At 44.6% G+C, this 13,756-nt stretch overlaps 1 protein-coding gene across 1 annotated transcript; it reads right to left on the reverse strand.

The window, feature by feature from the left end:
• Positions 1-11,673: 11,673 nt before the first annotated feature.
• Positions 11,674-13,482, reverse strand: LOC132834951 (bone morphogenetic protein 10-like). The gene is made up of 2 exons (XM_060854120.1): positions 13,140-13,482; positions 11,674-12,605 (listed from the first exon to the last, which is right to left on the reverse strand). Exons 1-2 carry the CDS (start codon positions 13,480-13,482, stop codon positions 11,674-11,676), a joined length of 1,275 nt encoding a protein of 424 aa, XP_060710103.1.
• Between the last annotated feature and the right edge of the window lie 274 nt (positions 13,483-13,756).

Here is a 13,756-nt window from a genome sequence, read left to right on the forward strand (position 1 = left end):
TTGTAACTGCTTGACACACATAATATCTTCAGTATGTTTATACAAACCGTTCAAATGTTAAGTATTGACAAAGCATGTCTAAAAATTGTAATAGGAAAAAGTTGGACAGGAAGTCTCTGTGTACACAGGATTTTATGTTTTGAATATGTTGTAAGTAGCAGTGTGTTCTATGGCTATAATTGCCCTGTGTCTAATCTACTTGAATGTAAATTGGGTTAAACAAACACCAAAGGAAGCATGTTCCAAAAGAAACACAGCAGCTCATTACCTCAACTACTGCTGAAATTTGAATAGCTTTGATGGGAGACAAAACTACTTTGAGATGTTACACAACCTGAACTTGAACCAGATGTGAGAAGGTGAGGAGGGTGGGCAGTTGTGTAAAATCACGCCTGAACCAAATTGGCATCTAGACATTTTGGAAACATTTGATGAGATGACATGGTTAGTATCCAATTGAATTAATGCTCATAGTGGTGTGTTGGCTATGTAGGTATCTCTGCTGGCAATTGGGTATCTGCAGAGAGAATAGACCATGCATTGGACATAATGTGGCTCCTGCATCAGCTTTTGATCAACAACAACCATCACAGTGGTTCATGTTTGGAATGAACTTCCAGAGGAAGTGGGGGATGTACAGTGTTTAAAAGACATTTAGATAAGATCCTGAATAAGAAATATTTGGAGGGCTATGGCTCAAGCGCAGTCGGGTTGGACTAATTTAGTTTGGAATTATGATTGGCATAGACTAGTTGGACCGAAGTGTCTGTCTCTGTGCTGTATGACTGTATAACATCAGTTTTGACTCAATGCTGATGCTGCAGCCCTATCATGCCATTGTTGAATTAAGATCTGCTCCAAAGATTAGAGCATATAGTCATAGCTGAAATCCACTTGCAGGAAGAAAAACTTTTGGAGGTGGTATTAAACCAAAACTTCTGGTAACTGTTTGGATAAATGGTGAAGAAATGTGGGAAATGCAGGGTTATGGGGTATGGTAGGGGTTGGGTCAGAATGGGATGCTCTTTGGAGGGTTGGTGCAGAATTATTGGGCTGAATGGCTGCTTCCACACTATAGGGTGGTGAATATTCCACCTGACTGATGAAGCAGGAACAGACATTCCCAAAGATTTATAATCCTCAACCACATATTCATTGACTGTGTGGACAATGTGGCTACAAATGTTTCCCACCTTACCACAGTGTGTACACATCAAGAGTACCTCATTGATTTTGAAGTATTTTCGTCCAAGAGTTATTTATTTCTTTGATTAGCTGATATTTTACACCCATCTCATGCTGCTCCTTATTGCTTGCTTCTGGACTGCGTCTTCTCTGGTATCTCATTGAGTCCTGCTTACTTTGTTCAGCAAATACTGAAGTACACAGGACACCACTATTGCCATTCTAACTGGATTATACCACAGAACACTCCAATGGTGCATTTGGAACAGCTTTAATGATAGCTTTCATTATGGCAGCTTTCCTAGAATCCTGTGAAGGCACGTAGATGTAACAACACAATGACATTGGTTGCCTAGGACACATCCAAGCTTTGGCTTTCTAGTTGAAAATGAAAGGCACTACAGCAGTGATTACACATTCAAAGTAATACACTGGCTGCAGAATTCATTGAGACATGCAGTGGTGTTAAAAAGTGCAACTCTCTCTTTAATTTTTAGTTTGCCTGAGAGTGCTGTGGTCATTCACAGATTCATAGAGATGTACAGCATGGAATCAGAGCCTTCGGTCCAACTCATCCTTGCCGACCAGATACCCAATCCAATCTAGTCCCACCTGCCAGCACCTGGCCCATATCCCTCCAAACCCCTGGGAATGCAAGCACCTTTGATCATTATGTAGGGCACCTGGTCACAATTACCTTGGCATTGAGTGAGTAGAATAACTATCTTTGAAAGAACATGATGGGATTAATGAATGGAGCATAAATGAATGCAAGTTATGTCTCCTTGTTATTCAGAGGTCCTGTCAGTCTATAGAACTTCACATTCCTCATGCCAGCAATGCTCAATCTATGGACAGTGACTCTAGAATCATAGAACCCTATAGTGTGGAAGCAACCATTTGGCCCATTGATTCTGCACTAACTCTCCGATGAGTGTCCCATTCAGACCCAACCCCTACCGTATTCCATAACCCTGTATTTCTCACAGCTAATCCACCTAACCTGCATATCTTTGGATTGTGGGAGCACCTGGAAGAAACCCACATGGACACAGAGAGAACGTGCAAACTCCACGTGAACAGTCGCCCAAAGTTGGAATTGAACTCGGGCCCCTGGCACTGTGAGGCAACAGTGCTAACAACTGAGTAACCATGCTGCCACTGAATGTCTCAAAAATACTGTCTTCAACATCATTGAATGGCATTGATGTCTTCAACATCAATCAATGAGTTCTGTAGGCCCCATGATGATTGGCTTGTTCATGTGAACTGTGCATCTGTGACATGTTTAATACAGCCTTGCCCATCCTTGATTGGTACCTCAGAGGAAGAGTGGAAAGATATGGTAACATGACATTTTGGGAACATTTTGCAGACACTGGCAGTACAATATCAATGGCAGGCACTATAAGTCTCCTAACTCTTTGGTGGATTTGCTTGTGAAGCACAACTTGCAGAAATAGCAATCATAACTCAGTTTGAAGTCAGACCAATTTGGACTGGTGTTCCAGTGGTTGAGTTCCTAATGGCTCCTGTGACTCCATCCTTCCTTTATCTCCATTAAACACAGATGAGGGGAAGATAATGACATTATCACAATGTCACTGGACTAGTACTTCAGAAACTAGTATTTTGATGACAATGGGATCAAATCCCTTTATGGCAGCTGATGAAATTTGAATACAATTAATAAAATCTGGAATTGAAAGTTAGTCTCAATAATGATGACTATAACAATTATTATTGCAAGAAATCCACCTGATTCACTGAAGGGCTTTAAGGAGAGGAGTCTGCCATCCTTCCCTGGTCTGGCCTACATGTGACTCCAAACCTTCAGCTTTGTGGTTGATGATTAACTGCCCTTTCAGATGGCGAAGCAAACCACTTGGTTCAGTGGCATTTGGATGGGCAACAATGGCGGCCTTGCAAGTGACATCCACATCCCACGAGGGAGTAAATAGGAAATCAACAGCAAATCTATTCTGCCTCTGTGGGAAGGGGGAGGAGGCGGGATATGGGAATACCACAGCAGAGGGGGAAAAATATTGTTAACAGTGAGAAAGAATCCAAAAAGTACAGTTCAGCATTAGGAACTTTGGAACTCAACGCATTTGCGTTTAATAGATGCTAAACAACATGAGACATGATCATTCTAAGTCATTGTTAACATATCCAACATGTCACTGCATCAGTAAGGCCTCACTCAATCAGATCCATCTATATTTGGGCAGGTGCAGTCCATGTCCAGTGGAAGTAATTGCGGAAAATTGGACCGACATTAAACACTTGCAGGGATAATGCATGACAAGTTTCCAATCCATCTTCCATCCTGATGAACTGGGGCCCTTTACAAAGGTCAGGCAGCATTCAGAAAAGAAGTTAGTAAAGACCAATCACGAGGGATCCTTATCTATTCTGCGCAGTTGGTTGAATTTAACTGTATTTTAAGAAAGATTCTTTGTTGAATTCATCGTTCCTAGCAAGACCAGAATTTATTGCCCAGCTCAAATTGCTCACTCATCTAGGTGGACCGACTGCAAAAAGGCAAACAGAAACATACACACAAGACCATAAGGTACAGAAACAGAATGAGACCATTCGGTCCATTGAGTCTGCTCCGCCATTCAATCACGGTCGATATATTTCCCGACCCCATTCCTCTGCCTTCTCCCAAAAATATTATGCTTGGCTTCTCTTGTTATGAACCTAGGGACATAGCCACCATCTCCCCCGCAACCCCCTTTCCCCCTGCATCCTCAGGAATGCAGACCTTTACCCCTCACACCAGGAACAATGTGCAACTCTCCACTCCAACTCACTCGTAAGTAAAATGCTGCAGGAATGAACAGTGCACTTTGCATTTATTATTTTGGCCAGTTTCAAAAAACCCAGGCCCACAGAATATTGAACTAGTGAGAACTTCAAACCCACTCCTTTGTTTTAGATGTTGGAAGGGGAGTTGTAATGGTACTTATTACAATTCTGTTGCTGAAATGGATTTAGAGTCATAGAGTCATAGAAATGTACAGCATGAAAACAGAGGCTTCAGTCCAATCTTCCATGCCGACCAGATATCCCGACCCAATCTAGTCCCACCTACCAGCACCTGACCCATATCCCTCCAAACCCTTCCTATTCAAATACCCATCCGAATGCCTTTTAAATGTTGCAATTATACCAGCCTCCACCACTTCCTCTGGCAGCTCATTCCATACACATATCACTCTCTGCATGAAAAAGTTGCCCTTTAGGTCTCTTTTATATCTTTCTCCTCTCACCCTAAACCTATACCCTCGCGTTCTGGACTCCCAACCCCAGAGAAAAGACTCTGCCTATTTATCCTATCCATGCCCCTCATAATTTTGTAAACCTCTGTAAGGTTACCCCTCAGCCTCCAGTGCTCCAGGGAAAACAGACCCAGCCTGTTCAGCTTCTCCCTATGGCTCAAATCCTCCAACCCTGGCAACATCCTTGTAAATCTTTTCTGAACCCTTTCAAGTTTCACATCTTTCCTGTTCTCTGAAAGCTTTTCTGCTTCAGTTTATTCTAGTTCTTCTCATTTTTGCTCTATTCTCTTGAATTTATTCTAGGAAATTCTAGGATTATTTTGTATTGTTACGTTTCTGTGATCGGCAATTTTTTAATTTAGATTTTTAAAAATATGGTAAAGTAAATTTTTATGAAATATAAAAACTTTCTCTGCAAAACGCTTTCTCTCTTTCTGTCTGTTATAACCCTGGTCCATATATTTTCAGGGAAACAATTATAGAAAGTCAAAATTAAAGTTAACTGCAAATAATTATATAAATGTTACTTAGTTAAACTTTTATTCTTGGACTACAGATAAATGTACTTTCACAGTAATTCTGTTCAGACACACACCGTCATCATTTTTAAAATCTCAAAATGAACCATTACAAAGTTAATTTAAATAGGTTTATTGCATTGATGCAATGTGTGTATGCTTTCCATCTGTAGGATTATTAGATTAGATTACTTTTTAGATTACTTACAGTGTGGAAACAGGCCCTTCGGCCCAACAAGTCCACACCGACCCGCCGAAGCGCAACCCACCCATACCCCTACATATACACCTTACCTAACACTACGGGCAATTTAGCACAGCCAATTCACCTGGCCCGCACATCTTTGGACTGTGGGAGGAAACCGCAGCACCCGGAGGAAACCCACGCAAACACGGGGAGAACGTGCAAACTCCACACAGTCAGTCACCTGAGACGGGAATTGAACCCAGGTCCCCGGCACTGTGAGGCAGCAGTGCTAACCACTGTGCCACCGTGCCGCCCTGTATATCCCTGTACCTTAAAAAAAATTAACAAAGACCAAACATTAGAAATCCTTATCTGTTCAGCATAGTTAAGTATATTGTTAAAAAAATTTTCTTTAAATGCTATGTCACTGGCAAGGCCAGAATTTATTGTCTATCTCTAATTGCCAGTGCGGTAATGGTAGTGAGATGTCATCTTGAACTGCTGCTACAGCAGTGCCTCTTCTTTCTCAGATGGTTTACGAAATTCGGCATGTCCATAAGGACTCTCACCAACTTTTACAGATGCACCAGATAAAGCATTCCATCCGAGTGCATAACATCCTGGTATGGCAACTGGTCTGTCCAGGATCATAAGAAATTGCAGAAAGTTGTGTACACATACACCTAAAACAACTGCTGTGTCTGTTGCTCTCGATGTGGTCTCCTCTACATTGGGAGTAACCCACTGGAGCACTTCAGGGAACATCTCCAGAACACTCCACTGCTCTGTAGTCGATCACATCAACTCCCCCTCTCACTCCACCAGGAACATCCAAGTCCTGAGCATCCTCCATTGCCAAATCCAAGCTACCAGACAACTGGAGGAAGAAAGCCTCATTTTCTTCTTTAGGACCCTACAACCACATGGTACAAATTTCATTTCACCAGTTTCCTCATCTCCCTTCCCCCACCTCATCCTAGATCCAAGCCTCCAACTCGGCACTGCCCTCTTGACCTGTCCTACCTGTTCAGCTTCCTTCCCACCTCTCTGCTCTACCCTCTGCTCCGACTTATCACTATGAATTGAATTGAATTGAATTACCCTCCTAACACGTTCCCAGCGATCTTCTCCCCAGCCCCATCCCTCATTTATCTCTCAGCCACCTCCCTCCTCTACAGTCCTGATGAAGGGCTCATGCCCAAAATGTTGACTCTTCTGCTCCTTGGATGCTGCCTGGCCAGCTGTGCTTTTCCAGTACCACCCTTTTCGACTCTGACTCTCCAGCATCTGCAGTCCTCACTTTCTCCTACACATCACAAAAGCCAGCCTCCTTTCTATGGATTTGATCTACCTTTCTTGTTGCTGTAGAAAGGCAGCCATCATCATCAATGACCCCTCGGACCCCAGTTATATTCTCTTCCAATCCCTTCCGTCAGGCAGAATGTACAGAAGCTTAAACACATGTACCAAAAGGTTCAAGAACAGCTTTGTTCCTGCTGTTATTAGACTGCTGAATGGACCTCTCTAATTTCAAACCTAATGTTGATCTCACTTTTGTACACTCTGTGCAGACCTTGTGTGCCTCCCTCTGTCTGAACACTGCATGATCTGTATGTCTTTGCATGTTAAGACCTGCCTGTACTGCTCACAAACAAAACTTTTCACTGTACTCAGGTACGTGTGACAACAATAAATCAAATCAAATTTCAAGTAAAGAGCCATTATTTTGCCTATTTACCATTGCCCCAACCAACCCTATTTGCTGCGTTCTCTTCATGTTTGTGCACTCTGTCCCTTCTTGTCGCACTCTTTAGGTATTATTGCTTAAGTAGCTGCCCTAGAATGCTACTAAATCCTTTTGATTTGTACACTTACATTTCTCTTCTCCTGAAATGACCGTCTTCCCCGGTTCAATTAAAGTTTTCGTTATTCAATTGCTAGGAGACTGGTCCCAGCACAGTTCAAGTGAAGTTCATTCCAACACAACAAGTCCCTTCCGACCAGTGGCAGTGATCCATGAAGTGAAACCATTCAACCCATACCAATCTTTGAGACACCTGTTTAACTCTTTTACTTTATTTACCCTGTGTCAGTTTGCCTGTGTATGGGTAATAACCCAGAGGCTATTACTTTGGAGGTTTTGCTTTCTAATTTATCTCATAATTATTCAAAATCTTTCGGCAGAACCTCCTTTCTGGTCCTCTCAATGTAATTGGTGCCAATGTGGATGACGGTCACTGGATCCTTTCTCCTTGCACTCCTCATGAAACGCCAGGGTCCTTAACCCTGGCGCCAAACAGGTAACACAACCTTTGGGACTCGTGCTCATGGCTGCAAAAGACAGTATCTATCTCCTTAATTATACAGTCCTCTACCAATCGGAATACTTGCACACTGCTTCCAAAATTCTTGCAAGTGTTGGATAACTGCTGACGCTCCTTAAAAGCTTCCCCTAAGGTGGCCGTAGCTGTCCCACTTGTTCCTGAATCTGATTCAGACCAAATTTATATTACTTATTCTGAGAGTGTGACCAAGGTATCCAGGTAACTTTTCCTCTCCTTAATGTGGTGCAATGTCCGCTGCTCGGGACCAGCTTCTCAACTCAGATCACAAGTTGCAAGCGCCTACTGTAAATCTGTTCACTCAGGGTCACATTGGAATCCTGCAGCTCCCACACGCTGCAGTAGCAACAGCTCGTCAATTTGCCATCTTATTATATTTTAATGAATTTATGGATTACTCTTAGCATCCCTACTCTTTGCCCTTCATGGAAATATTTTTACACCAATTTCAGTCTTATACTTAACCAGATTTTTGTTTAGAAAACATGGACAAAAAAATAGAAACCTTAGCACAAAATAAAGTCCTGACTTTTACTTTAAAGTTTAGAAATTCTCACAATTCCTATTACCAATCAGCTACTTCATTCAGGCCAAAGAAAACAAACACCTCTGTCCTTCCTCCATTTAATATTGTTCAGAGGCCGGCAATGTTGGGTTGGACCAAAGGGTCTGTTTCCATGCTGTACATCTCTATGACTATATAAATGTTGCACTCTATCACACTCAATTGGTTACTTACTTATGCTCCCAAGTCTGAGTCACTTAATGAGAATCCAGTTTCAGCTGGTTCTTAATTAATCCACTATTTCTCTGAAAGCCAAGCAGGTAAATACTGTTTATGGCTAACACCTAGAATATAATATAACTATAGATTTGAGTTTAATGTCAGCTACATACTGAATTATGCAAAATTAGGTTTCTAGAAATGAAAGATTCCTTACCCAGAAAGTACACACATTCAGCTCTAACTTGAAAAGTTTTCAAATTGTAGCACTATTTTGGCAAATTCGGCAATGTTGGTCTTCCTGGTATCACTCACACTGGTCGCACCTTTTGTATGTTAAATGAGTTGAATAGAAAGAATCTATAGCCCTGGTCTCATCAATGAGCCAGAATGGCTGATTAATCATGATAAGTTGGAGCTGGCCCTGCTTACTTTATATACCAAATTTCCAATTATATCATCATAGAAGCATAGAATCCCTACTATGTGAAAACAGGCCAATTGGCCCAACGAGTCCACACCAACTCTCCGCTGAGCATCCCACCCAGACCCAAGGGGAGTCTTATGACACAGCGGCAATATCCTATTCTCTGGGCCAAGAAGCCTGGGTTCAAGTTCCACCTGCTCCAGAGGTGTGTAATAATATCAGTGAACAGGTTGATTGGAAAATATTAATCTCCAATTCTGCTAAGTTTGACCGATATGTTCTGAATCTACAATGAGGAGGCAGTGGCATAGTGTTCATGTTAGTGGACTAGCAATCTAGAATAATGCACTGGCAATATGGCTTCAAATCCATTAGCAGCTGGGCAATTCAATTGATTGCTCTACTAATTTACTTATAGTCAGCGAGAGAAAAAAAATCCACATATCTTCCAGAAACTAATCAAACAATCCCAGTGGAGAACTTTTTCTGAAGGGGTCTTTGCATGTGTTTTTCCATTTCCACTCCCTGACACTCCGCAGCAGATAACCTCTGATTTGACAGTGACCAATATCAAGAAATAAACTATATATATTCCACATTACCATCTGAAAGCTGCTTTATTTTGCATTGCAATACTCGCAGGGCAGGTCTGAACAAACAACTGAACCAAAGTGAGAAATATTTATAAATGATCAGTCTCAGAGACTCAGTGGCAGCCTTGTTGCCCCTATGATTGAGAATGTGTGTGTGTGTGTGTGTGTGTGTGTGTGTATGTGTTGGGGAGGGAGGTGGGTGGGAAGGAGAGACAGATAGAGACGGAATTCCATATCCACTGCAAAATTGAGCACAAACTTCAATGCAGCACTGACAGGGTGCTGCACAGCCAGAGGTGCTTTCTTTCAGATGGAATCGAATACCACCAGCTGGACGTGAAGGAGTCCAGGCCTACCACTTGAGGATGAGGAGGCACAGGAGTCATGTTTGGTCAGAAATTCTAGGTTCAAGTGACACACCAAGACCTCCTGTCCATGAGGGCACAGTGATGCTAAGGACTCAGGTTCTACCCTTGGGCAACAGCGTTGGGTTTTCTCTGGATGCTCTGGTTTCCTGCCACCAAACAACAATGTGGGGGTTAGTTAGATTGGCCATGCTTATTTGTTCATAGTATCCAGAGATGTGTAGGTTAGGTGGATTAACCATGGGAAATGCAGGGTTACAGGGATAGTTTAGGAGGTTGGTCTAGGTGGGATGCTCTTCAGGGGGTCATTGATGGGCTGAATGGGCTGTTTCCACACTGTAGGGACTCCATGAGGATGCCCACAAGTGTGAACCAATCTTCTGGACGTCTATGAACCAATCTTGGAGGAGGAAATTAGGCAGATAGATTTGGAGAAGAGCTGGACAGTCCTTTCCAGTGCCCAGGGTGAGATTTATCCCTCAAGCGTTAATATAGAACATGCTTAGCAAAATATGGCGACGGAATATGACAGAGGAAAATCTAGCCATTGCTCTGGGGGACCTGGCTGAGCGCAATATTGCTGCTGTTCCCGCTACTGTCCCACTCAAAAAGTAGTTAATTGGCTGTCAGTCGGCGAGCAAGGTTATTCTCCCGCACACTGAACAAAGATTACATCTCAGACAGACACCAGGAAGCAGCGAAAGGAGAATTAACGTCTTCCACAGACCGCTGTTGACTCTCCCCAATACCCCTGACAGGCCACGACAGCACAGAACCGAAATAGCTGGAGAAATTCGGCAACTCTGTCAACTTCTGTGGAGAGAGGAATCCAGATGAAAGGTGGTTCGTCCTCAGCGTTCCCATGAGCAGGACTTCAGGTTAAATCCACCCGAATCCAGTCGAGGAGAAACGCATTGAGTAGAAGATATTTAAGGGGCGTATTCGCGAATTCTGTACAGATTTTGTTATTTGGACGGTTGGTGCCTCCGGTTCGATGTGTATTTATAAGTGGAAAGATTTGTCTTTCAACCCCTTCAGGTGAACGATTCTAAGTTCGCGCCAAATTGCAGCGGATTTCGATACTTGGCCACCTTCGTAAAACGGACGAAACATTTGACAGGGAGTTTGACTTAAAAAAAATTGCCCAGTTTCCCCCATCAATCATTTCTACATTTCCTTGCACAACATCTTTCGCGAGGGCACCCTTCAGAAGCAGTTCTGTTTTGTTTCCCCCTCCCAAATTTTAAAAACAAAAATTTAGTCAAGTTTGCGACACGAGGTGGTGAGGCGAGGTATGATTCCCAGAAACAAGGCTGATTTGGGACAGCACTTGGTGTCCTGACCTCTCCCGCTGTGTCCTCGCTAATGGCGAGAGTGTTCTGGAAGAAGCCAGATTATCTCTGCAATGTCCTTTCTTTTCTGATAAAGTATTTACTGTTTTGCAGGAAGTGATTGCTGGCGGTCGCTGCAGCTGCTGGAAGGTATGTGCTGTTATCTCTGAACAACTCTATGAAGCAGCGAGAGGGAGGAAAACAGCGTGGTATGTTGTCGGATAAGACTTGCGTTTGGGAACTAATCCTGCTCATCACTCGACACTTGATTTGCCAGTGATTATAAATAAACCCACCATCACTCTTTACTTCCCCCCACCCCCTAGGGCTCACAGCACGCTTAGACAATTGATTACTCACACAGCAATTGCTTCTTTTTATTTCTCCACCGTGATGTTAAAACAGAACCCAATTGTACGCAGGAAGCGCGTCACAGAGTTGTGTGAGGCCGTGCGGCCCATTGTGTCCATACTGTGCACTCGAATTGCACGTTGAATACCCTGCCCCCTTTATTGCACTCACATTGAGGATACTGTAGAATGTATTTACAGAGAGGCTTTGAGATATAATCTTTGGAAGGTGTAACGCTCCTTACTAGTCGGCTGTACACATTTAAATAAAAACAATTATATATAAATTTGTATCGCAAATGTACAGATTTACAAAGGGTGTGTGTGTGTGTGTGTGTGTGGGACCCATCCTCCCTCCCTCTCACTATCTGCAGCCACACTCAGCTACAACCATTCCCTCATATTTGTATTTATAAGTGATCACCCCAGCGTCATCCTTATACAGAACCGAGATGGGGTCTAGTTTAGTAGGCACGCAGCAAGCCCGGACCGCTTTCTTGGGGTTGGAGCGGTTGACCAGGGTCTGGATGATGGCATGTTTGGTGGGGGTGACATGGTCGGTTAGCGGGAAATGGCAGAACCCTCGACATTCATACGCTTCATAGCTTTTAGGTGCAATGATCCAAGAGTCCCATCCAATTTCACTGAAGTCCACATGCAACGGGGAACGCTTGCAGTAATCCGCTTTCGCGTTCCTGCGGGTGCGGGATGATGTGTCCGAAGGGAAGGCGGCCTGGGCTCGGAGCAAATCCCCCGTTTGGTCTCCAGAGCCCGAACCCACCGCCAGCGCTTCCCTCTCCTTCTCAATCAGCTCCTTCAGCTCATCTCCTGCTTCCCTCCGGCCGTGGCTCCGGTCATCCGAGAATACCACCAGCAGCGGCGTATCCCCGGGGCTGCTGGCACTGCTAGGGCTCTGAGTACCCACCGCCTCCGGCCTCTCTCCTTGCCCAGCACCGCCGCCGCCGATCTGAACTTCCAGCCGGTGGCTGGGGACCCCTGAGCGGATCCAGCGCTTGACCGCACCGGTCACCTCGAAGGTCTCGCAGCCGCTGTCTTTGGCCCCCAGCCGCTTGGTGAGAAGCAGAGAGGGTGGGGGAGAGTCCTGGGTTTGCGGCAACACTTCGTAGACCGTCACCGTCCTGTCCTCCCCCCCGTACTGCCTCCGGTCTCTCTCCACAAAGGTGTGGAGCCTCAACTCGGCCATGGTGACCTCCTCATGCCGCGGGATGGAGATGTTAAACACCAAGACGTGCCTTCTCACCTCACTCTCTCCAGCCGGGAGAGTGGATGTGGTACCTGCCAAACAATAAAACAGCAACTCCATGAGGGACTGGACAAGAGGGAGAGGCTAAACTGTGCAAAATGCAGGGCTTACACCCTCACTGTCAACAATATAAAATCAAACCAGTCAGTTAAACCTTTCAGACATCATCATCTCGGCGCTCCTAACCTCTTCCATCGGGTTCAGGAAAAGAAGACTTGCTAAGAATCTGAAACACACACTGAAATTGCTAGAGAAGCTGTCAGCTGCTGGGGAGAGAAATCACAATTAAACTTTCAGATCGAGTTTTTCCATTGGAGTGTCACTTTGTACTTTATGAGGATGGATTTTGACTGTGGTGAGCTCAAAGTACAAAGTAGCTCTCCTCCCCAAATTTATGAGCTCCCCTCACTCACTGAATGCGGTGTCTGCCTGGCTAACCCTCGGCTGCAGATTGTATTACAGAGGCCAGAGCATCTTATGTGAGGCCAGAATCGATACACTTTCCTTCCCCCCCTCCCTCCTCCCCCTGCTCTGCCTTTCTCCGCCGAAGGGGCGACCCATTTTACCTTCGTCCCTGAAGCTTCTGACGATGTTGGAGGAGGGCATGGCTGACCGGTCGGTGGCAAACCTGTTGTACAGGTCGATCATAAACTGCGGTGGCTCCACTTTGAGCGGCTCCTGCGTTGGGATGTCCGACAGGTTCAGGGTCCGCAAGAGCTCGTCCTTCACGCTCTGCAGAAAGGCGTTGAAGTCGAATCCCACGTCCTCATCCAGGACGCCTTCACGGTGGGAATTCTGCGACCCCTCTCCCTCTGTGGACAGGTTCCAACCGGCCAGTGGTTTGCACGTTGCAACTTGCAGGAAGAAACTTAGGGAGGACAGAACGGCGAACCAGGTAGAACAGGGCATCGCTTCTGACCTTGAGGGCGTCCCCCTGAGATCCAGGAGGCTATTTTCTTCCCCCAATGTATTAATCCCAAGGAACAATGAAAACAAACGCGGGTTCTGTAATAAATTGGTCTTCCCTTGGCTTGCGCCTACTGTTCTGAGCTACTGCACGCAGCTTCAACCAATATCATTGCACAGTCTTGCAGAGATGCAGAGTCTTATCATATCCATTGATGCCCCGCTTGAATTCCCCTTATCTTCCAACCCTCTTAGTTAATGAAGATTCTGTAAACAG

The sequence above is a fragment of the Hemiscyllium ocellatum genome, chromosome 43, assembly GCF_020745735.1.
Source record: "Hemiscyllium ocellatum isolate sHemOce1 chromosome 43, sHemOce1.pat.X.cur, whole genome shotgun sequence".
Lineage (NCBI taxonomy): Eukaryota > Metazoa > Chordata > Chondrichthyes > Orectolobiformes > Hemiscylliidae > Hemiscyllium > Hemiscyllium ocellatum.